This window comes from Chaetodon auriga, chromosome 16 (genome assembly GCF_051107435.1).
Source record: "Chaetodon auriga isolate fChaAug3 chromosome 16, fChaAug3.hap1, whole genome shotgun sequence".
Lineage (NCBI taxonomy): Eukaryota > Metazoa > Chordata > Actinopteri > Chaetodontiformes > Chaetodontidae > Chaetodon > Chaetodon auriga.
In genome coordinates this window covers 2,915,217-2,937,467 of record NC_135089.1, presented here as the reverse complement: position 1 = coordinate 2,937,467, position 22,251 = coordinate 2,915,217, and the positions used below count along the sequence as shown (strand labels likewise).

At 41.4% G+C, this 22,251-nt stretch overlaps 5 protein-coding genes and 1 pseudogene across 7 annotated transcripts in view; 5 read left to right on the top strand and 1 right to left on the bottom strand.

Annotated features, from left to right (window-relative positions):
* eif3d (eukaryotic translation initiation factor 3, subunit D) overlaps nucleotides 1-22,251 on the bottom strand; it is a 102,591-nt gene that overhangs the window by 62,194 nt on the left and 18,146 nt on the right. Inside the window, exon 17 of one of the 3 annotated variants that reach the window (XM_076752988.1) lies at nucleotides 18,788-18,882. The exons of the other annotated variants lie outside the window; for them this stretch is intronic. Coding sequence (XP_076609103.1) covers nucleotide 18,882 — 1 coding nt within the window. The 3' untranslated portion in view covers nucleotides 18,788-18,881. Of the gene's footprint in view, nucleotides 1-18,787; nucleotides 18,883-22,251 lie in introns of those variants that run through there. 3 annotated transcript variants of the gene reach the window in all.
* LOC143334491 (amine sulfotransferase-like) lies at nucleotides 1,168-3,183 on the top strand. The gene is made up of 6 exons (XM_076753311.1): nucleotides 1,168-1,309; nucleotides 1,427-1,629; nucleotides 2,317-2,443; nucleotides 2,520-2,614; nucleotides 2,829-3,005; nucleotides 3,079-3,183. Exons 1-6 carry the CDS (start codon nucleotides 1,168-1,170, stop codon nucleotides 3,181-3,183), a joined length of 849 nt encoding a protein of 282 aa, XP_076609426.1.
* LOC143334532 (amine sulfotransferase-like) lies at nucleotides 5,950-7,777 on the top strand (annotated as a pseudogene).
* Nucleotides 9,657-11,724, top strand: LOC143334466 (amine sulfotransferase-like). Its single transcript, XM_076753285.1, has 6 exons — nucleotides 9,657-9,798; nucleotides 9,916-10,121; nucleotides 10,884-11,010; nucleotides 11,087-11,181; nucleotides 11,370-11,541; nucleotides 11,615-11,724. Exons 1-6 carry the CDS (start codon nucleotides 9,657-9,659, stop codon nucleotides 11,722-11,724), a joined length of 852 nt encoding a protein of 283 aa, XP_076609400.1.
* On the top strand, nucleotides 16,628-18,582 carry LOC143334482 (amine sulfotransferase-like). Its single transcript, XM_076753301.1, has 6 exons — nucleotides 16,628-16,769; nucleotides 16,887-17,092; nucleotides 17,351-17,477; nucleotides 17,631-17,725; nucleotides 18,229-18,405; nucleotides 18,478-18,582. The coding sequence occupies exons 1-6, from the start codon at nucleotides 16,628-16,630 to the stop codon at nucleotides 18,580-18,582; spliced, it is 852 nt and encodes a 283-aa protein (XP_076609416.1).
* Nucleotides 20,460-22,245, top strand: LOC143334494 (amine sulfotransferase-like). Its single transcript, XM_076753313.1, has 6 exons — nucleotides 20,460-20,601; nucleotides 20,719-20,924; nucleotides 21,398-21,524; nucleotides 21,601-21,695; nucleotides 21,891-22,067; nucleotides 22,141-22,245. The coding sequence occupies exons 1-6, from the start codon at nucleotides 20,460-20,462 to the stop codon at nucleotides 22,243-22,245; spliced, it is 852 nt and encodes a 283-aa protein (XP_076609428.1).

The following is a 22,251-nucleotide window of genomic DNA, read 5'->3' as shown; positions in this document are numbered from 1 at the left end:
AAGCATGGCCATTTTTATCCAGGGAGGAGACCGTGTTATCAGAGTGAAACGACAGTCTGCTGTGGCTGTATTAAGTTTAGTCGGTGAAGGTGCATAGTTAGAATTTGACCAATGATTGTCGGATTTTTGCCAAGAAAGAGTTTAGACTTTAGTTTTTAGGCTGCTTCTTTATTGATCCCAGTTTGGGAAATTATTTTGTTTTGTTGCAGTAGAATAACAGCAGTGAATTTAACTAAATATATAGTTGTATAATCTGTATTATAATGTATAATACAGATTATATAATATTATAATAATATAATAAAAATGAAATATAACTAAGTATATAAACAAGTATTAACAGTAAAAAATTGTGCAGTTTCAGGTGATAAATTAATGTAAACCATAGACCGTATGTGCAATATTGTAGTAGTGCAGACAATATGTAAAATATTGGGGTTTGTGAGGTTGGTGGATTAACTGTTTAAGTTGCTGTTGTACAGTGTGATGGCTCGTGGCAGGAATGACTTCCTGAAACAGTCCTTGTGACGGCGGAGTTGGAGCAGTCTATTGGAGAAGGACCTCCGCTGTCTGTCCACGAGGTGGTGAAGAGGATGTTCATGGTTATCCATGATGGAAAACAGTCTGTCCAGTGTGTCAAAGGTCCCACTGAATGATTTTTCCATGAATGAATTATGCCTGTTTAAAGTTTGCAGTCAGAAGGGACTGACGCATTGGGGACGTCCTCTGCTGGACAGACACAGTAAATGTCTGCTGTTGATTCATGAATGAGTTCATTCTTTCATTTAGTCTACAATGGAGACATGAATGTAGCTAGAAATGGTTCCAGCTGGACTGGATCGCCAGTCAGCCTTCATTTTCCTGACTTTCTGTACATTCATGTTTCCCTTTGTTTAGCACCGTTTAAACCGTCCTTATCTCACATGCATGCTATTCTTTCTTCAGCTGTCAGTCTGAGTCGTCATTATGTGAATTTGACAATGTATAAAGTGGCCACGAAACCAAAATACAATTGATACACCTGCCCATAAATATTTATAAGTCCCTTATACAGCCAATCATGAGCAATTCAAAGTCCAGAGTCCAGCTCCTTTGCCTGGTTTTTTGCTCCTCTCTCGTCCCATATGCAAACATTTCTCTCAGTTCTCTGTGTGATTCAGCAGCAACATGGAGCAGATCACCGACAAGCTCAGCAGATATAAAAACTACAACTTTGTGTCTGGATTCACATCTGCAGAGTACATTGATTCACTCCAGAGCTTTGAAGTTCGAGATAGTGACACATTCCTCGTCACTTATCCAAAGTCAGGTCAGTGAGACAAACTCTTCCAGATCTCGTTATTTGCATTTACAGTTTTGTCCTGGTTGGGAACAGATTTACTGATCAGGTTTGATGTCTCATATCTTCAATTTTGTCCCCCCACAGGCACAATATGGACTCAGCAAATCATCATCTCCATCTGTGAGTTAGGTGGAGGTCTGAATGAATATCCAAACAACTATGAGCAGATGCCATCGCTGGAGTATTCGCAGGGTCAAGATTACGCTCTCAGACCTTCTCCTCGGCTCTTTGCCTCTCACCTCACACCTGCTCTCATGCCTCCGGGACTGAAGGACAAGAAGGCAAAGGTCAGTATTTTGTGGAAGCTCAAGGAGGAGGATTCCGCAGGATTCACTACACAGGTGATCAGTCAAACAAGCAGAGGTATCCAGAGACGAGAGGCAAAAGGCAAGGTCGAACACAAATCAGACTATAACATGACTATGAGAATGCTGGGATGAGGACTGTGAAGCACAACGAACTGGCAACGAGATTGTGAGACACACAGGGTAAAATACAAGAGACGGTGAGGGGAGATGGGAAACAGGTGAGGAGAACAATCAGGGAGCAGGTGTGACGAGACAGGGGATGGGCGTGCAGGAAGTGAACCTAAAACAGAGACAACCGGTTAGTGATTTCAAAATTAAACAGGAAAGACAAGTCATGAAATGTGCAAAATAATAGCAAAATAATACAGACACTTGACAGACATGATGCAATATATGCAGTCCATTACATACACTACAATTATGAAACAGTTGTCACAATTATGGCAGTTAAATATTCTAAAAAATCATTATGCAAATTCAAAATTTGTGATTTAGTGCACCAATTTTTTTTCTTGACAGTAATGTTTTTCCATATTTTGTCTATGTCTGAGCTGCAAATGAAGGTATCATAAAATAGTGAATTATTTGAATGGAGTTTGGCATGGAGGTCAGAAGTGTATGTATTGGTTTCAGCTCTGGCCTGATTGTTGTTTGTTCTTTGTTCAGATTGTCTATGTGATGCGGAACCCAAAGGACAACATCGTCTCCTTGTACCACTTCAGTCATGCTATCATCACCCTGGAGACGCCCAAGAGCTTTGAACACCATTATGAAGAGTATTTGAGGGGCAATGGTGAGTTACCTCAGAGTCTGGATTATGATGACCAGTCCAGTGCTGAAATTACAGGACACATCATTCTGTTATGCAGTTCTTGCATCATCCTGGTTTGACCACATCAGAGCTTGGCATTCAGTGAAGGACCAGTACAACATCCTCTTCCTGACCTATGAGGACATGGTTTTGGTAAGATGTATTTTTTTGCCTGTGGTTGTTCAGTGTTTTCAAGTAGCTCGACCTGCAACATGTGTGAGGACGGGAAGGGAGACATTGCAAATGTATTTCATACTTTGAAATAAAACGGCCACATTTCCTTGGATATTAATTTCCAATAAAAAAAAATTCCAAGTTATTCGTCAGTGTTTAAACTTGTTCTGTTTGGTTTCTGTTTCTCTTTCAGGATCTGAAGACGGCTGTAACTAAGATCTGCACCTTCTTGGGGAAAAACCTGAGTGAAGCAGCCATTGAACAAGTTGTAGAAAAATCGACATTCAAGAACATGAAGAAAGACCCAACAGCCAACTATAAGTTTATACCAGAAGAGATGCTGAAGGGAGACTTCATGCGCAAAGGTAATGTAACTGTAGCACCTGTACAGAAACATGTAAACAGACATCAGATAGAGTTCATGTGTTTTCATTACAGGTCAGATCGGTGACTGGAAGAACCACCTTACTGCAGCTCAGAGTCAAAGAGTTGATCAACTCCTTCAGGAGAAACTGGGTGATTTGTCTCTGAAGTTCATCTGGGAATAAGCAGAGCAGCCACACCGACCATGAGATGCTTCCATGTTCTTATTCATTGACAGTGTGTGTGTCTCACTTACAACATACACAGTAGCTGCTAATGTGTAAACTGCACCAGAAAAGGACCCTTTAAAACACTCTCTGACCCATGATTGGACTTCTGTGCGATGAAGTATGAACACACATGTACAAGAACAGCAATAAACTCAGTTGACCAATCTGTTGTCTTTATTGAATGTCCAAAAAAATTAATCATGTTTCTTTAAATGTGGTGAAGGCTGCTGTGGTCATGATGCCACACTTAGATCCAATCAGATCTTCTCTTGGCAAGAATAGCAATAAACTCAATTGACCAGGGTGTTGTCTTTATTGAATGTCTAAAGGAATTAAACCAGGATATCACCAAAGTGATTACATTTCATCCTGAATCTGTACCAAACTTCATGACAATCCATACAACAGTTGCTGACAAATGTCACTAAAAGTACAAATGTCAACTTCATGGTGGTGCTCGCGGAAAAGTCAATGGATCACCAAAGTAAATAGAATTCATCCTCTGTGATCCATGAATGTTTCACCTGCTGGTGACACTAGAGAAAAGGTCAGAGGAACAGTCCTATGGACACCATGAATATCTGTACAAAATGTTATGAAAACCTATAGGTCCATCCAACAGTTATCGGGATATTTCACAAAAAAAGTGAACATTTTGACCTGCAGGTGGGGCAACAGAGAGGGGCCATGAGATGCCAAACCACAAACCATAGGTCAATGGATCCAAAAACTGAAAAATGTATACACGATGGAACAAATGACGGCAAGTCTGTAGTTGACTTGTAGTTGGCGTGTGCAAAGAAATACTTGTATTTCAAGATACCTGAGTATTTGATGGATGGAATGTTGTGATGGAGTGATGTTGGGAAGAGACGTCTATCTGAATTCCTCTTTAGAAAATTTTGAAAAAAAAATAAAAAAAGAGAAAGAAGAAAGAAAATGAAAAAAGCCAAGAACAAAAATCTCTCCCACAAGTGTCCCTAAAACAAAACAGTTCAAAACTAAGGAGGTGGGCAGGCAGGAGTCTAAGTTTCACAGAAACACAGTTTCAGAGTAAAGCAGCAGCTGCGCGGCAGCAAAACCTCACCAGGAATGAGAAACAGAGGACAGGGTTCACATACAGGAGACAAAAATGATCTGACCACAAGGAGGAAGAAAGGCTGAGCTTCAGGACGGTGAGATGATTGCTGCATGCAGATCAGCTGTGCTGCCTGCTGCTCAGCACACCTGCCAGCCACACCTCCAACCTGCACGCTGAGTTTATATACTATTTATCTTGACCCTTCTGGGCCACTGTTTTTGCTTCATTGTGACACTTGCTGGCTGTAATGACTTAATTACCCTGGTTTGGGAACAACAAAATCTTATCTTATCTTATAAGGTAAGAGTGGAACCATGTAAGCATGGCCAATTTTTATCCAGGGAGGAGACCGTGTTATCAAAGAGTGAAAGTGCAGTCTGCTGTGGCTGTATTAAGTTTAGTCGGTGAGGGTGCATAGTTACAATTTGACCAATGATTGTCGGATTTTTGCCAAGAAAGACTTTAGACTTTAGATTTTAGACTGTTTCTGTATTGATCACAAATTGGGAAATTATTTTGTTTTGTTGCAGTAGAATGACAGCAGTGAATTTAACTAAATATATAGTTATATGATATGTATTAGAATGTATAATACATATTATATAATATTATAATAAAAATACAATATAATTAAGTATATAAACTAGTATTAACAGTAAAAGATTGTGCAGTTTCAGATGATAAATTAATGTAAACCATAGACCGTATGTGCAATATTGCAGTAGTGCAGATAATATGTAAAATATTGGGGTTTGTGAGGTTGGTGGATTAACTGTTTAAGTTGTTGTTGTACAGTGTGATGGCTCGTGGCAGGAATGATTTCCTGAAGCGGTCCTTGTGACAGCGGAGCTGGAGCAGTCTGTTGGAGAAGGACCTCTGCTGTCTGTCCACGAGTTGGTGAAGAGGATGTTCATGGTTATCCATGATGGAAAACAGTCTGTCCAGTGTCCTCATCTCCACCACCTCCTCAAAAGTGTCTAGTTTGCAGAAGAAAAGAAGTTTAGATATTGCACAGTAGCTGTTGAGATCAAAGTCTTCACTGCTTTTATGTCAAGGGTCCCACTGAATGATTTTTCCATGAGCCTGGAATCATGCCTGTTTAAAGTTTGCAGTCAGAAGGGGCTGACGCACTGGGGACGTCCTCTGCTGGACAGACACAGTAAATGTCTGCTGTTGAATCTGCAGACACACTAAAGGTGAGAGGAGAGGAAATGGTGATTAAAAGCTTCGAGCACTGAAGATCTATCGGTCATATGACCAGATACTAGAGCTCTTAAGAGACGCTATAATGTTCCAGAATTTAGTGGAACTTTCACCGCTGCCAAACTTTGATAATATTTTGATTTAGCATGTCTAATCACACTGGATTAGATGTGTCTTTGTTGCCTGCAGGCTAACCAGTCCTTTGGGGTGCCACTGGATCTGTTCTGGATGGCATAGGAGAGTTGTGGGGTGAAGCAAGAACAAGCACTTTTTGTACACAGTTGGCAGTAATTCATGCGCAGGCCAATGCAGGAACAAGCCAACAGCCAATCACATGCAACTTGAAGTCCAGAGTCCAGCTACTCTAACCAGTTTTCTCCTCTCTCATCCCACATTCAAAACATTTCTCTCAGTTCACTGTGTGATTCAGCAGCAACATGGAGCAGATCACCGCCACGTTCAGCAGATATAAAAACTACAACTTTGGCACCGGATACACAACTGCAGAGTACATTGATTCACTCCAGAGCTTTGAAGTTCGAGATAGTGACATATTCCTCGTCACTTATCCAAAGTCAGGTCAGTGAGACAAACTCTTCCACATCTCATTATTTACATGTACAGTTTTGTAGATTTACTGATCAGTTATGATTTCTCATATCTTCAATTTTGTCCCTCCACAGGCACAATATGGACTCAGCAGATCATCATCTCCATCTGTGAGTTAGGTGGAGGTCTGAATGAATATCCAAACAACTACGAGCAGATGCCATGGCTGGAGTGCACGCAGGGTCGAGAAGATTACGCTCTCAGACCTTCTCCTCGGCTCTTTGCCTCTCACCTCACACCTGCTCTCATGCCTCTGGGACTGAAGGACAAGAAGGAAAAGGTCAGTATTTTATGGAAGCTCAATCCTGCCAGGTAAATAAAAGATCAACTGATGTGTTCAGACAGTTATAAATGAGAGATTTGAAAATACATCGGTGGAAATAAGTATTCAATACATCAACATTTTTTCATTAAGCATTTTTCCAGTGCAGCTATTCACATGAAATAGTGAATTATTTGAATGCAGTTTGGCATGGAGGAGAGATTTGTCCATATTGGTTTCAATTCTGAGCTGATTGCTGTTTATTCTCATGACAGATTATCTATGTGATGCGGATTACCACTTCACTCGCACCTGCAGTGATCTGGAGACGCCCAAGAGCTTTGAGCACTCTCTTGAGGAGTATTTGAATGGCAACGGTGAGGAACTCCAAAATCAGGATGCTGATAACCTTTAAACGAAAACCATCTGACCATGAAAACTTCATTTTTACTGATACTACCTGCAGATACAATGATGACTACATGAATGACATGACATGAAATTCAGGGTTACATTATTCTGTTATACAGTTGTTGTATCTTCCTGGTTTGACCACATCAGAGACTGGCATTTAGCCAAAGACCAGTACAACATCCTCTACCTGACCTATGAGGACATGATTTTGGTGAGATGTGTCTTTTTGTCTGTCGGTTGTTTTCATGTAACTTGAGGAATTCAGCGCAGACATTACGAATCTGTGAATACTGTGAACTAGAAAGGGCCACGTTCCTGTGTAAGTTGTATATTTTCTGTGCAATAACACTATTTATGATCATTGTTTTTTTATACTGTACATATTGTGCATTTACATGGATTCATGAAATTCAACGTCCTTTCTATACAACACAGGACATTGGTAGTTTCCTCAGAACAATATGGGCAGTAGTATTTTTATGTGCCAATTTCTTTATTATTTGTGATACTTGCTGGTTGTTATAACTTAGTTTTCCCAGTATGGGGTCAATAAAGTCTTTAAATTCAATTAAAGTTATTCATCAGTGTTTAATCTTGTTCTGTTTGGTTTCTGTTTCTCTTTCAGGACCTGAAGACGGCTGTAACTAAGATCTGCACCTTCTTGGGGAAAAACCTGAGTGAAGCAGCCATTGAACAAGTTGTAGAAAAATCGACATTCAAGAACATGAAGAAAGACCCAAAAGCCAACTATGAACTTATACTAGAAGGGACGCTGACGACAGAGTTAATGCGCAAAGGTAATGTAACTGTAGCACCTGTACAGAAACATGTAAACAGACATCAGATAGAGTTCATGTTTTTTCATTACAGGTCAGATCGGTGACTGGAAGAACCACCTTACTGCAGCTCAGAGTCAAAGAGTTGATCAACTCCTTCAGGAGAAACTGGGTGATTTGTCTCTGAAGTTCATCTGGGAATAAGCAGAGCAGCCACACCGACCATGAGATGCTTCCATGTTCTTATTCATTGACAGTGTGTGTGTCTCACTTACAACATACACAGTAGCTGCTAATGTGTAAACTGCACCAGAAAAGGACCCTTTAAAACACTCTCTGACCCATGATTGGACTTCTGTACGATGAAATATGAGCACACATGTACAAGACCAGCAATAAACTCAGTTGACCAATCTGTCGTCTTTATTGAATGTCAGAAGGAATTAATTGTGTTTCTTGAAATGTGGTGAAGGCTGCTGTGGTCACTGGAGCCGACTCCACACTTAGATCCAATCAGATCTTCTCTTGGCAATCTTTTGCTGTTCTGATAATTTTTGGTATATTCATGAACAATCATTAATGTTGGGGCATGGTCGCAGCCAAAAACAATTACGCTTTCAGAGTGGAACATCTAAGTGCTTTCCAAAGTCAACTGGACTGTGGAAAGCACTTAGAAGTACCATGACCTGGATGAATGAGTATCTTCACAGACATATTTCAGATTGGAAATCATCAGATTTTCCACGTTAAAGAAATGGTTTAATGAATTCCATCTGTCGCTGAAAGAAGCAGCTACGCTCATTTGACTTTGAGGCCCAGTTTACAGCTGGCATTAACATGCCTCTTGGGTGATCAGACCAAAAGTGGACAGCGTTAAATACACGTGTATGTGACCACCAAGACGTATCGTCATCCGATCATTCAAACCACTTGCTGAGGCGATCTGGGATGTCATGTGACCACATATCAGTTGCAGTGTAAACACTAGTGTGTGTTGATGTGTCATCGACAAGGACGCCTTGTGATACAATCATGGAAACACATAATAACTGTGCGCAGAGTCCTTTGACCATCCAGCTGAAGTGACGTAGGCAGTAATGAAATCTGAATGTGAGCGTTCAGCTGGAGATGAATGATAGACACAGGTGTGAACAGCTGTGTGTCTCGGCTGTCCACTTGTGATCATATCAAACAAGATGCATGCTAATGCCAGGTGTAAACAGGGCCTCTGACACAGGAAAGAGCTGTGAACATTTGGGGCATCTCTATATAAAGTAAGATTAAATCTGAAATGGAGTAAAACAACACTCAACAACATAACAGGTTCTAAATTTTGAAGTACAAGCAGACAACTTTTCAACCTGCCAGAACGTTTCCATGTGGTGTTGATGTTGGTGCCGCTGTCACAAAGACAACCAGTTCACTTTCCATATTCCTCAGAGCAGCAACTATCAACAACACAGGATACACTCCAGTTGTTTCCAGATTTCTGTGAACAAACAATCAATGACACTTTGGGAATAAAAGAAGGAAGCAGTATGTTCACTGAAGAGGTAAAGTGAAATTCCCTTAATTTTATATGGAGTAATAACAATTTGAGTAATGCGTCACACAGGCAGGTAATTCCAGAAGAGCTTGTTATCAGGGTAGAGAGGGGAGAAGAAGACAACATGAGAAAAACTGTGAGTTCATTCTTTCATTTAGTCTACAATGGAGACATGAAAGCAGCTAGAAATGGTTCCAGCTAGACTGGATTCCCAGTCAGCCTTCATTTCCTTGACTTTCTGTACATTCATGTTTCCCTTTGTTTAGCACCTTTTAAATCGTCCTTATCTCACATGCATGCTATTCTTTTTTCAGCTGTAAGTCTGATTCATCATTATGTGAATTTAACAATGTATAAAGCGACCAAGAAACCAAAATACAATTGATAACACCTGCCCATAAATATTTATAACTCTCAGATACAGCCAAACATGAGCAATTCAAAGTCCAGAGTCCAGCTCCTTTGCCTGGTTTTTTACTCCTCTCTCGTCCCATATGCAAACATTTCTCTCAGTTCTCTGTGTGATTCAGCAGCAACATGGAGCAGATCACCGACAAGCTCAGCAGATATAAAAACTACAACTTTCTCATCGGATATACAACTGCAGAGTACATTGATTCACTCCAGAGCTTTGAAGTTCGAGATAGTGACATATTCCTCGTCACTTATCCAAAGTCAGGTCAGTGAGACAAACTCTTCCACATCTCATTATTTGCATGTACAGTTTTGTCTTGGCTGGAAACAGATTTACTGATCAGGTTTGATGTCTCATATCTTCAATTTTGTCCCTCCACAGGCACAATATGGACTCAGCAGATCATCATCTCCATCTGTGAGTTAGGTGGAGGTCTGAATGAATATCCAAACAACTCTGAACAGATGCCATGGCTGGAGTACACGGAAGGTCGAGGAGATGACACTCTCAGACCTTCTCCTCGGCTCTTTGCCTCTCACCTCACACCTGCTCTCATGCCTCTGGGACTGAAGGACAAGAAGGCAAAGGTCAGTATTTTATGGAAGCTCAATCCTGCCAGGTAAATAAAGACTAAAAAATATATCAGGACAGTCACAAACGACAAGGTAATGTCTTAAAATTGCATTTATTTTTTTTTTTGTTCAAGCAACCCCCCCCCCCCAAAAAAAAATATTCAATCCATGGATGAATGTGAGGCACACAAAGCACTTTGTCCATTAAGGAAGAAAAACGATATGTGCAGTTCATTACATACACTACAATTATGAATTAGTTGTCACAATTCATTCATTCATCTTCTATACCCACGTATCCCTTTCGGGGTTGTGGGGGGCTGGAGCCTATCCCAGATAGCAATGGGCGAGAGGCGGGGTACACCCTGAACTGGTCGCCAGCCGATCGCAGGGCAACATAGACAAACACACAGACAGACATTCACACCTACGGACAATTTAGAGTCACCAATTCACCTAATGAGCATGTTTTTGGTCTGTGGGAGGAAGCCGGAGTGCCCGGAGAGAACCCACACATGCATGGGAAGAACATGCAAACTAGTTGTCACAATTATAACAGTTAAATATTCTAACAAATTATTATGCAGATTGAAAATTTGTGATTTAGTACACCATTTTTTTTCTTGACAGTAATGTTTTTCCATATTTTGTCTATGTCTAAGCTACAAATGAAGGAATCATAAAATAGTGAATTATTTGAATGGAGTTTGGCATGGAGGTCAGAAGTGTATGTATTGGTTTCAGCTCTGGCCTGATTGTTGTTTGTTCTTTGTTCAGATTGTCAATGTGATGCGGAACCCAAAGGACAACATCGTCTCCTTGTACCACTTCAGTCATGCTGCCTCTACCCTGGACACGCCCAAGAGCTTTGAACACCATTATGAAGAGTATTTGAGGGGCAACGGTGAGTTACCTCAGAGTCTGGATTATGATGACCAGTCCAGTGCTGAAATTACAGGACACATCATTCTGTTATGCAGTTCTTGCATCTTCCTGGTTTGATCACATCAGAGATTGGCATTCAGTGAAAGACCAGTTCAACATCCTCTTCCTGACCTATGAGGACATGATTTTGGTAAGATGTGTTTTTTTTGCTGTGGTTGTTCAGTGTTTTCATGTAGCTTGAACTTGGTGTGAGGACAGGACGGGAGACATTGCAAATGTATTTAATATTATGAATTAAATGTCCACATTTCCTTGAATATTAATTTCCAATAAAAATTCCAAGTTATTCGTTCTGTTGGACTTCTGTTTCTCTTTCAGGATCTGAAGACGGCTGTAACTAAGATCTGCACCTTCTTGGGGAAGAACCTGAGTGAAGCAGCCATTGAACAAGTTGTAGAAAAATCGACATTCAAGAACATGAAGAAAGACCCAAAAGCCAACTATGAGTTTGTACCAGAAGAGATGCTGCAGGGAGACTTCATGCGCAAAGGTAATGTAACTGTAGCACCTGTACAGAAACATGTAAACAGACATCAGATAGAGTTCATGTTTTTTCATTACAGGTCAGATCGGTGACTGGAAGAACCACCTTACTGCAGCTCAGAGTCAAAGAGTTGATCAACTCCTCCAGGAGAAACTGGGTGATTTGTCTCTGAAGTTCATCTGGGAATAAGCAGAGCAGCCACACCGACCATGAGATGCTTCCATGTTCTTATTCATTGACAGTGTGTGTGTCTCACTTACAACATACACAGTAGCTGCTAATGTGTAAACTGCACCAGAAAAGGACCCTTTAAAACACTTTCTGACCCATGATTGGACTTCTGTACGATGAAATATGAGCACACATGTACAAGAACAGCAATAAACTCAATTGGTCAATCTGTTGTCTTCATTGAATGGAATTAAACCAGATGATGGCTCAATATTAAAAATGAGGATGTCACCAAAGTGATTACATTTCATCCTGAATCTGTACCAAATTTCATGACAATCCATACAACAGTTGTTGACAAATGTCACTAAAAGTACAAATGTCAACCTCATGGTGGTGCTTGTGGAAAAGTCAATGGATCACCAAAGTAAGTAGAATTCATCCTCTGTGATCCATGAATGTTTCACCTGCTGGTGACACTAGAGAAAAGGTCAGAGGAACAGTCCTATGGACACCATGAATATCTGTACAAAATGTTATGAAAACCTATAGGTCCATCCAACAGTTATCGGGATATTTCACAACAAAAGTGAAAATTTTGATCTGCAAGTGGGGCGACAGAGACAGACCATGAATGTCTGCACCAGATTTTAGAGCAGTTGATTTCATATTTGTCTTATACTGTCAACCTGCTGGTGGGACATCAGGATGCTTCATCTTCTGTGGACCATGAATGTGTAGAAAATTTCATGCTGTTTTAGGTCTTTCGACCACTTAGTAATTTGACTCAGAAATGCCAAGGCAAGGAGGACAAATTCAGGGTGGCCGTGAAACGGTTTAATACATAAAATGAAAAAAGCCAAGAACAAAACGGAGGGGCTAAAATATCCATTTTCCAAAATAGCCTGCTATGTGTACACGTAGCCTTAGTTTCACAAAAACATATGTTCAGAATAAAGCAGCAGCTGTGTGGCAGCAAAACCTCACCAGGAATGAGAAACAGAGTACAGGGTTCACATACAGACGACAAAAACGATTTGACAACAAGGAGGAAGAAAGGCTGAGTTTACCACTACATTTTCACGTAGCCGGCTGTTTCATAAACGGACATTTCCCGCTCTCCATTTTCAAAAATAACATCGTGCACACGTGTCCGTTTTCAGAGAACTTTTCGTTTACGCTAACCCGTGTACGTATGCCGTCGACGCTGGCGGTGACGCGGACTGGCTCTTCTTGTTGGAGGGGGGAGAAGTTGTTGCAAAATTGCTGACAATGTCTCCGTTTTTCAAAATATCTGTGTATGTGTAAACGGGGCCTTAGTGCTAATCATTACAAACTCTATTATAAAACAGTTCAGGGTTGTAAAAAACTACTTTGTCCATAGTTCTACACACAAAATATCAGAAAAATGTAAGAAAGTAAGAAAGAACTTTTGTTCTTTTTTCTTTGGTCTATAGATGCCTGTCAATCACTGAAAATATTCATAATTCAAAAATGTGTGCTCTACAGACATCAATGAAAAACAACGTGAGAGCCAAACATCAGCTCTTGCGGCTAGTTTTCTCAACTTATCTCTACATGATGTGCAAATAAAGTTTTTTTTTAACAGGTAGTCTCATTGAGGTTAAGGTCTCTTTTCCAGCGAGCGAGAGCAAGAAACACAAGAACACAATCAGCAAACAGGAAAAACACAATGAACAAGGAATGCATGAAAACAGTCACAGGAATGTGAGAAGGTTAATTCGTTGGATTGTGTGCTTCTACTAAGTAACACAGGACAACGTGAGGTGTTCTGCAAGTTCCAACAGCAGACCTTTTGTAGATGAATAATATGAGAATGGCTGTGTCTTCTTGACTGCGAATCTAAACGTGTGATTTGTCATTTTGATAAAGCATAATGCACAATGATGAAGTGTTGATGGGGCAGTGTCACAATACAGGATATCTCCATAGCCAAAGACAGACATGAAGGTTGACTTTGTTATTTTTTTGCAGTTGAGCGAAGAGAGACGTCCTTTAATTCTGTGTAAGAAGCTAAGTTTGACTTTTGAGTTAAATGTTGAATATCAGTCTTGAAAGATAATCTGCTGTTGAGTCAAATTCAGACATATTTATCCGAGTCAACAAGAATCATCTGAGTGCCGTCTGAAGTTTTAATAGTAGGACAGTAAGACTCAGAGGTGCAGGTGGAGAATACCATGTACTTTGTCTTTTCTGCATCTAAAACTAGTCTGCGATTAAGGAGTGATAATTGGAAAGCAAAGACTGCAGATAAGTCAGGACTGGGGTGGAGTCTGGGTCATACAACATAGTGTCGGCAAAAATGGACACAGAAGTATTGATTTGGAAGAATGATTTTTTTTTTTTTGGGTCTGTTGTGTCGGACTAGATGTTGCTATCCTTCAAAGAATACACGCGGCACAGATGAGACTCGGTGGGGTGGTTAGTTGGGTGATGGCATCCTTTAGGTTCACTCCCTAGATGCCATCAACTCCCTTGAAGGCCAAGGCAGAGTCCTTTCTCTTCATCTACAGCCACTAGCTCCCCTTCTCAGCAGCCCTGGAGAGGTCTGACTGCCTGTTGGTGGGCCTTCCCTCGCACTCCCATCTCCCTTGGTAGCCTGGATGTTGAGGTGGCTTCGAACCCTCTGCAACCTACTTCCTCAGCTACTTCCATTCGTAGGCCTCCTCCACTGCGCTCTCCCAGGGCACTGTGAGCTCGATGATGTAGACGAGCTGGAGTGAGGCTGACCACAGAACAAGGTCTGGTCGCAAGTTGGTGGATGCAATCTCAGCTGGGAAGCAGAGTTTCTTGCCCAAGTCTGCCAGTAGCTTCCAGTCCCATGCTCTGCCCAGCTGCCCAGTGTCTGGTCTTATGGAGGTGAGGTTGGTTTGCCCCTCACCCTTCTGGACAAATGGTGTTGATTGCCAACAGGATGGCGGGGGAGGAAGGGTTTTAAAGCTTCTCCGTCGGCTTCCCAGCACTGCTGCAGGACACTTTAGCACCTGGTTGTGCCACCAGGTGTAGCGGCCTTGGGTGAGGCCGGTGTTGCATCCCACCAAGATGCGCTTTAGTGTTGCTGGACTTGGACATAGAGGGCATGTGGGGTCTTCACCATACCACTGGCTGAGGTTTGCAGGAAGGCCTGCGCCACAGCTTATGCGCACCTTCCCGCTGGTGTACTGGTCCCAAGGCCAAGAGGACTCCTCCCCTCCTGCACTCGGCCCACAATGTCCCTGTGTCTGAGTGCTGCCTTTGCCCGGTCAGTTGCAGCCAATGGGGTCCACTTCCTCCCGCTGGCCAGGATGGGGGCAGTTTGGGCCACAAATTGATCGGTCGAATCCAGTAGCATCACCTCCAGTCTGACTTTGGCGCACTTGCACTCCTCTGCTAGACTGGAAATGGGCAGGTGTAGCATCCCTTTGCTGTTGAGTCCAATGCCGCTGAAACACCTGGGAAGGCCAAACCACTTCCTTCCATATGAGCTAACCAGTCTCTCCAGCTTTTCCACCTTTGAGAGTGGAACTTCCTACAGGGTAAGCGGCCATAGGAGACATGGAAGTAGTCCATACTGCATGCACCAGAGCTTCAGCTTGCCAGGAAGCAGGGTTCTGTCGATGTTCTCCAGGCCGCTGACTACCTTGTTCCTGAGCTGCTGTACTTGCTCTTTGTCTTTGAGGGAGGAGTCATACCAACGACCTAGACTTTTCACAGGCTTCTCAGAGACCGTTGGAATGGGTTGCTCGCCAATGTGGAAGCGGTGGTCTGACAGTTTTCCCCTTGAGCGGAAGCGGCTGATCACCGATGAGTCCTGTTCCTTGGGGATAAGGATCCCTCCAGCTCTCCGGCAGGATGTTGGCTTTTGCCACACAACTATCATCAGCTTCCAGGGGAATCATAGGACATCTGGTGCATTCTGTAGATTAATTAGGAAGAATGATTTTATTAATTTATCATGTAAACAGTGATGGACCAAGGATAGACCCCTGTGGTGACCCATTTCTGGTGGTAAGAGGGTTTGACTGAATACCATCAGCAGCAACAGTCTGATTTCTCTCTATATTTTATCTTGACCCTTCTGTGCCACTGTTTTTGCTTTATTGTAACACTTGCTGGCTGCAACAACTTACCCAGGTGTGGGAACAACAAAATCTTATCTTATCTTATAAGGTAATAGTGGAACCATTTAAGCATAGCTATTTTTATCCAGGGAGGAGACCGTGTTATCAACGAGTGAAAGTGCAGTCTGCTGTGGCTGTATTAAGTTTAGTCGGTGAAGGTGCATAGTTAGAATTTGACCAATGATTGTCGGATTTTTTCCAAGAAACAGTAGCTGTTGAGATCAAAGCCGTCACTGCTATTGTGCCAAGGGTCCTACTGAATGATTTTTCCATGAGCCTGGAATCATGCCTGTTCAAAGATTGCAGTCAGAAGGGGCTGACGCATTGGGGACGTCCTCTGCTGGACAGACACAGTAAATGTCTGCTGTTGAATCTGCAGACACATTAAAGGTGAGAGGAGAGGATATGGTGATTAAAAGCTTCAAGCACTGATGATCTATCAGTCATATGACCAGATACTTGAGCTCTTTCACAGCTGCCAAACTTTGATAATATTTTGATTTAGCATGTCTAATCACACTGGATTAGATGTGTCTTTGTTGCCTGCAGGCTAACCAGTCCTTTGGGGTGCCACTGGATCTGTTTTGGATGGCATAGGAGAGTTGTGGGGTGAAGCAAGAACAAGCACTTTTTGTACACAGTTGGCAGTATTTCACGTGCAGGACAACACAAGAACAAGCCAACAGCCAATCACATGCAACTTGAAGTCCAGAGTCCAGCTACTCTTCCTGGTTTTTTGCTCTTCTCTCATCCCACATTCAAAACATTTCTCTCAGTTCTCTGTCTGATTCAGCAGCAACATGGAGCAGATCACCGACAAGCTCAGCAGATATAAAAACTTCAACATTCCCACGGGATCCATAACTGCAGAGTACATTGATTCACTCCAGAGCTTTGAAATTCGAGATAGTGACATATTCCTCGTCACTTATCCAAAGTCAGGTCAGTGAGACAAACTCTTCCACATCTCATTATTTGCATTTACAGTTTTGTCCTGGCTGGAAACAGATTTACTGATCAGGTATGATGTCTCATATCTTTAATTTTGTCCCTCCACAGGCACAATATGGACTCAGCAGATCATCATCTCCATCTGTGAGTTAGGTGGAGGTCTGAATGAATATCCAAACAACTATGAGCAGATGCCATGGCTGGAGTACCCGCACAGTCCAGAAGATTACGCTCTCAGACCTTCTCCTCGGCTCTTTGTCTCTCACCTCACACCTGCTCTCATGCCTCTGGGACTGAAGGACAAGAAGGAAAAGGTCAGTATTTTATGGAAGCTCAATGCTGCCAGGTAAATAAAAGATTAAATGATGTGTTTAGACAGTTATAAATGAGAGATCTGAAAATACATCGAGGGAAATAAGTATTCAACACATCAACATTTTTTTCATTAAGCATTTTTCCAGTGCAGCTATTCACATGAAATAGTGAATTATTTGAATGCAGTTTGGCATGGAGGAGAGATTTGTACATATTGGTTTCAATTCTGAGCTGATTGCTGTTTATTCTCATGACAGATTATCTATGTGATGCGGAACCCAAAGGACAACATCGTCTCCAATTACCACTTCAATCGTACCTGCAGTGCGGTGGAGACGCCCAAGAGCTTTGAGCACTATCTTGAGGAGTATTTGAATGGCAACGGTGAGGAACTCCAAAATCAGGATGCTGATAACCTTTAAATGAAAACCATCTGACCATGAAAACTTCATTTTTACTGATACTACCTGCAGATACAATGATGACTACATGAATGACATGACATGAAATTCAGGGTTACATTATTCTGTTATACAGTTGTTGTATCTTCCTGGTTTGACCACATCAGAGACTGGCATTTAGCCAAAGACCAGTACAACATCCTCTACCTGACCTATGAGGACATGATTTTGGTGAGATGTGTCTTTTTGTCTGTCGGTTGTTTTCATATAACTTGAGGAATTCAGCGCAGACATTACGAATCTGTGAATACTGTGAACTACAAAGGGCCACATTCCTGTGTAAGTTGTATATTTTTCTGTGCAATAACACTATTTATGATCCATATTGGCAACAGTATTGTTTTTATACTGTACATATTGTGCATTTACATGGACTCATGAAATTCAACGTCCTTTCTATACAACATCGGACTTTGGTAATTTTCTCAGAACAATATGGGCAGTATTTTCATGGCATTTAGTATTTTTATAATCTGTATATAATGTACATATACATAGCTGATTTTGTATACTTTTTTCTTGACCCTTCTGTGCCAATATTTTTGCTTTTTGTAATACTTGCTGGCTGTTATAACTTAGTTTTCCCAGTATGGGGTCAATAAAGTCTTTAAATTCAATTAAAGTTATTCGTCAGTATTTAAACTTGTTCTGTTTGGTTTCTGTTTCTCTTTCAGGACCTGAAGACGGCTGTAACTAAGATCTGCACCTTCTTGGGGAAAAACCTGAGTGAAGCAGCCATTGAACAAGTTGTAGAAAAATCGACATTCAAGAACATGAAGAAAGACCCAAAAGCCAACTATGAGCTTATACTAGGAGGGACGTTCACGGGAGACTACATGCGCAAAGGTAATGTAACTGTAGCACCTGTACAGAAACATGTAAACAGACATCAGATAGAGTTCATGTTTTTCATTACAGGTCAGATCGGTGACTGGAAGAACCACCTTACTGCAGCTCAGAGTCAAAGAGTTGATCAACTCCTTCAGGAGAAACTGGGTGATTTGTCTCTGAAGTTCATCTGGGAATAAGCAGAGCAGCCACACCGACCATGAGATGCTTCCATGTTCTTATTCATTGACAGTGTGTGTGTCTCACTTACAACATAAACAGTAGCTGCTAATGTGTAAACTCCACCAGAAAAGGACCCTTTAAAACACTTTCTGACCCATGATTGGACTTCTGTACGATGAAATATGAGCACACATGAACAAGACCAGCAATAAACTCAGTTGACCAATCTGTCGTCTTTATTGAATGTCTAAAGAATTAATCGTGTTTCTTGAAATGTGGTGAAGGCTGCTGTGGTCACTGGAGCCGACTCCACACTTAGATCCAATCAGATCTTCTCTTGGCAATCTTTTGCTGTTCTGATAATTTTTGGTATATTCATGAACAATCATTAATGTTGGGGCATGGTCGCAGCCAAAAACAATTACGCTTTCAGAGTGGAACATCTAAGTGCTTTCCAAAGTCAACTGGACTGTGGAAAGCACTTAGAAGTACCATGACCTGGATGAATGAGTATCTTCACAGACATATTTCAGATTGGAAATCATCAGATTTTCCACGTTAAAGAAATGGTTTAATGAATTCCATCTGTCGCTGAAAGAAGCAGCTACGCTCATTTGACTTTGAGGCCCTGTTTACAGCTGGCATTAACACGCCTCTTGGGTGATCAGATCAAAAGTGGACAGAGCTAAATACACTTGTATGTGACCACCAAGACGTATCGTCATCCGATCATTCAAACCACTTGCTGAGGCGATCTGGGATGTCATGTGACCACATATCAGTTGCAGTGTAAACACTAGTGTGTGTTGATGTGTCATCGACAAGGACGCCTTGTGATACAATCATGGAAACACATAATAACTGTGCGCAGGGTCCTTTGACCGTCCAGCTGAAGTGACGTAGGCAGTAATGAAATCTGAATGTGAGCGTTCAGCTGGAGATGAATGATAGACACAGGTGTGAACAGCTGTGTGTCTCGGCTGTCCACTTGTGATCATATCACACAAGACGCATGCTAATGCCAGGTGTAAACAGGGCCTCTGACACAGGAAAGAGCAGTGAACATTTGGGGCCTCTCTATATAAAATATAATAAAAATTGAAATAGAGTAAAACAACACTCAACAACAAAACACGTTCTAAATTTTGAATTACAAGCAAACAACTTTTCAACCTGCCAGAACGTTTCCATGTGGTGTTGATGTTGGTGCCGCTGTCACAAAGACAACCAGTTCACTTTCCATATTCCTCAGAGCAGCAACTACCAACAACACAGAATACGCTCCAGTTGTTTCCAGATTTCTGTGAACAAACAATCAGTGACACTTTGGGAATAAAAGAAGGAAGCAGTATGTTCACTGAAGAGGTAAAGTGAAATTCCCTAAATTTTATATGGAGTAATAACAATTTTAGTAATGCGTCACACAGACAGGTAATTCCAGAAGAGGTTGTTATCAGGGTAGAGAGGGGAGTCGAAGAAAACATGAGAAAAACTGTGAGTTCATTCTTTCATTTAGTCTACAATGGAGAAATAAAAACAGCAAGAAATGGTTCCAGCTGGACTGGATCCCCAGTCAGCCTTCATTTTCCTGACTTTCTGTACATTCATGTTTCCCTTTGTTTAGCACCTTTTAAACCGTCCTTATCCCACATGCATGCTATTCTTTTGTCAGCTGTCAGTCTGATTCATCATTATGTGAATTTGACAATGTATAAAGCGGCCAAGAAACCAAAATACAATTGATACACCTGCCCATAAATATTTATTACTCTCTGATACAGCCAAACATGAGCAATTCAAAGTCCAAAGTTCAGCTCCTCTGCCTGGTATTTTATTCCTCTCTCGTCCCATATGCAAACATTTCTCTCAGTTCTCTGTGTGATTCAGCAGCAACATGGAGCAGATCAGCGACAAGCTCAGCAGATATAAAAACTACAACTTTCCCGTCGGATATACAACTGCAGAGTACATTGATTCACTCCAGAGCTTTGAAGTTCGAGATAGTGACATATTCCTCGTCACTTATCCAAAGTCAGGTCAGTGAGACAAACTCTTCCACATCTCATTATTTGCATTTACAGTTTTGTCCTGGCTGGAAACAGATTTACTGATCAGGTATGATTTCTCATATCTTTCATTTTGTCCCTCCACAGGCACAATATGGACTCAGCAGATCATCATCTCCATCTGTGAGTTAGGTGGAGGTCTGAATGAATATCCAAACAACTCTGAACAGATGCCATGGCTGGAGTACACGGAAGGTCGAGGAGATGACACTCTCAGACCTTCTCCTCGGCTCTTTGCCTCTCACCTCACCCCTGCTCTCATGCCTCTGGGACTGAAGGACAAGAAGGCAAAGGTCAGTATTTTATGGAAGCTCAATCCTGCCAGGTAAATAAAGACTAAAAAATATATCAGGACATTCATAAATGACAAGGTAATGTCCTAAAATTGCTTTTTTTTTTTTGTTCAAGCAACCCCCCCCCCCCCAAATATTCAATCCATGGATGAATGTGTGGCACACTAAGCACTTTGTCCATTAAGGAAGAAAAACGATATGTGCAGTTCATTACATACACTACAATTATGAAACAGTTGTCACAATTATAACAGTTAAATATTCTAACAAATTATTATGCAGATTGAAAATTTGTGATTTAGTGCACCAATTTTTTTTCTTGATAGTAATGTTTTTCCATATTTTGTCTATGTCTAAGCTACAAATGAAGGAATCATAAAATAGTGAATTATTTGAATGGAGTTTGGCATGGAGGTCAGAAGTGTATGTATTGGTTTCAGCTCTGGCCTGATTGTTGTTTGTTCTTTGTTCAGATTGTCTATGTGATGCGGAACCCAAAGGACAACATCGTCTCCTTGTACCACTTCAGTCATGTTGCCACTACCCTGGACACGCCCAAGAGCTTTGAACACCATTATGACGAGTATTTGAGGGGCAACGGTGAGTTACCTCAGAGTCTGGATTATGATGACCAGTCCAGTGCTGAAATTACAGGACACATCATTCTGTTATGCAGTTCTTGCATCTTCCTGGTTTGACCACATCAGAGATTGGCATTCAGTGAAAGACCAGTTCAACATCCTCTACCTGAGCTATGAGGACATGGTTTTGGTAAGATGTATTTTTTTTGCCTGTGGTTGTTCAGTGTTTTCAAGTAGCTTGAACTTCAAAATGGTGTGAGGACGGGAAGGGAGACATTGCAAATGTATTTAATATTATGAATTAAATGTCCATATTTCCTTGGATATTAATTTCCAATTAAAATTCCAAGTTATTCGTTTTGGTGGACTTCTGTTTCTCTTTCAGGACCTGAAGACGGCTGTAACTAAGATCTGCACCTTCTTGGGGAAAAACCTGAGTGAAGCAGCCATTGAACAAGTCGTAGAAAAATCGACATTCAAGAACATGAAGAAAGACCCGAAAGCCAACTATAAGTTTATACCAGAAGAGATGCTGAAGGGAGACTTCATGCGCAAAGGTAATGTAACTGTAGCACCTGTACAGAAACATGTAAACACACATCAGATAGAGTTCATGTTTTTTCATTACAGGTCAGATCGGTGACTGGAAGAACCACCTTACTGCAGCTCAGAGTCAAAGAGTTGATCAACTCCTTCAGGAGAAACTGGGTGATTTGTCTCTGAAGTTCATCTGGGAATAAGCAGAG

What these genes read in the sequence shown, in the direction of transcription:
- LOC143334491 (XM_076753311.1), top strand. Translation starts at nt 1,168, where the DNA reads ATGGAGCAGATCACCGACAAGCTCAGCAGATATAAAAACTACAACTTT. An exon ending in CGTCACTTATCCAAAGTCAG is followed by an intron (nt 1,310 to 1,426) that starts GTCAGTGAGACA and finishes GTCCCCCCACAG; the next exon opens with GCACAATATGGACTCAGCAA. An exon ending in TGAAGGACAAGAAGGCAAAG is followed by an intron (nt 1,630 to 2,316) that starts GTCAGTATTTTG and finishes TTCTTTGTTCAG; the next exon opens with ATTGTCTATGTGATGCGGAA.
- LOC143334482 (XM_076753301.1), top strand. Translation starts at nt 16,628, where the DNA reads ATGGAGCAGATCACCGACAAGCTCAGCAGATATAAAAACTTCAACATT. An exon ending in GGAGTATTTGAATGGCAACG is followed by an intron (nt 17,478 to 17,630) that starts GTGAGGAACTCC and finishes TCTGTTATACAG; the next exon opens with TTGTTGTATCTTCCTGGTTT. An exon ending in CCTATGAGGACATGATTTTG is followed by an intron (nt 17,726 to 18,228) that starts GTGAGATGTGTC and finishes TTTCTCTTTCAG; the next exon opens with GACCTGAAGACGGCTGTAAC.
- LOC143334494 (XM_076753313.1), top strand. Translation starts at nt 20,460, where the DNA reads ATGGAGCAGATCAGCGACAAGCTCAGCAGATATAAAAACTACAACTTT. An exon ending in CGAGTATTTGAGGGGCAACG is followed by an intron (nt 21,525 to 21,600) that starts GTGAGTTACCTC and finishes TCTGTTATGCAG; the next exon opens with TTCTTGCATCTTCCTGGTTT. An exon ending in GCTATGAGGACATGGTTTTG is followed by an intron (nt 21,696 to 21,890) that starts GTAAGATGTATT and finishes TTTCTCTTTCAG; the next exon opens with GACCTGAAGACGGCTGTAAC.
- LOC143334466 (XM_076753285.1), top strand. Translation starts at nt 9,657, where the DNA reads ATGGAGCAGATCACCGACAAGCTCAGCAGATATAAAAACTACAACTTT. An exon ending in TGAAGGACAAGAAGGCAAAG is followed by an intron (nt 10,122 to 10,883) that starts GTCAGTATTTTA and finishes TTCTTTGTTCAG; the next exon opens with ATTGTCAATGTGATGCGGAA. An exon ending in CCTATGAGGACATGATTTTG is followed by an intron (nt 11,182 to 11,369) that starts GTAAGATGTGTT and finishes TTTCTCTTTCAG; the next exon opens with GATCTGAAGACGGCTGTAAC.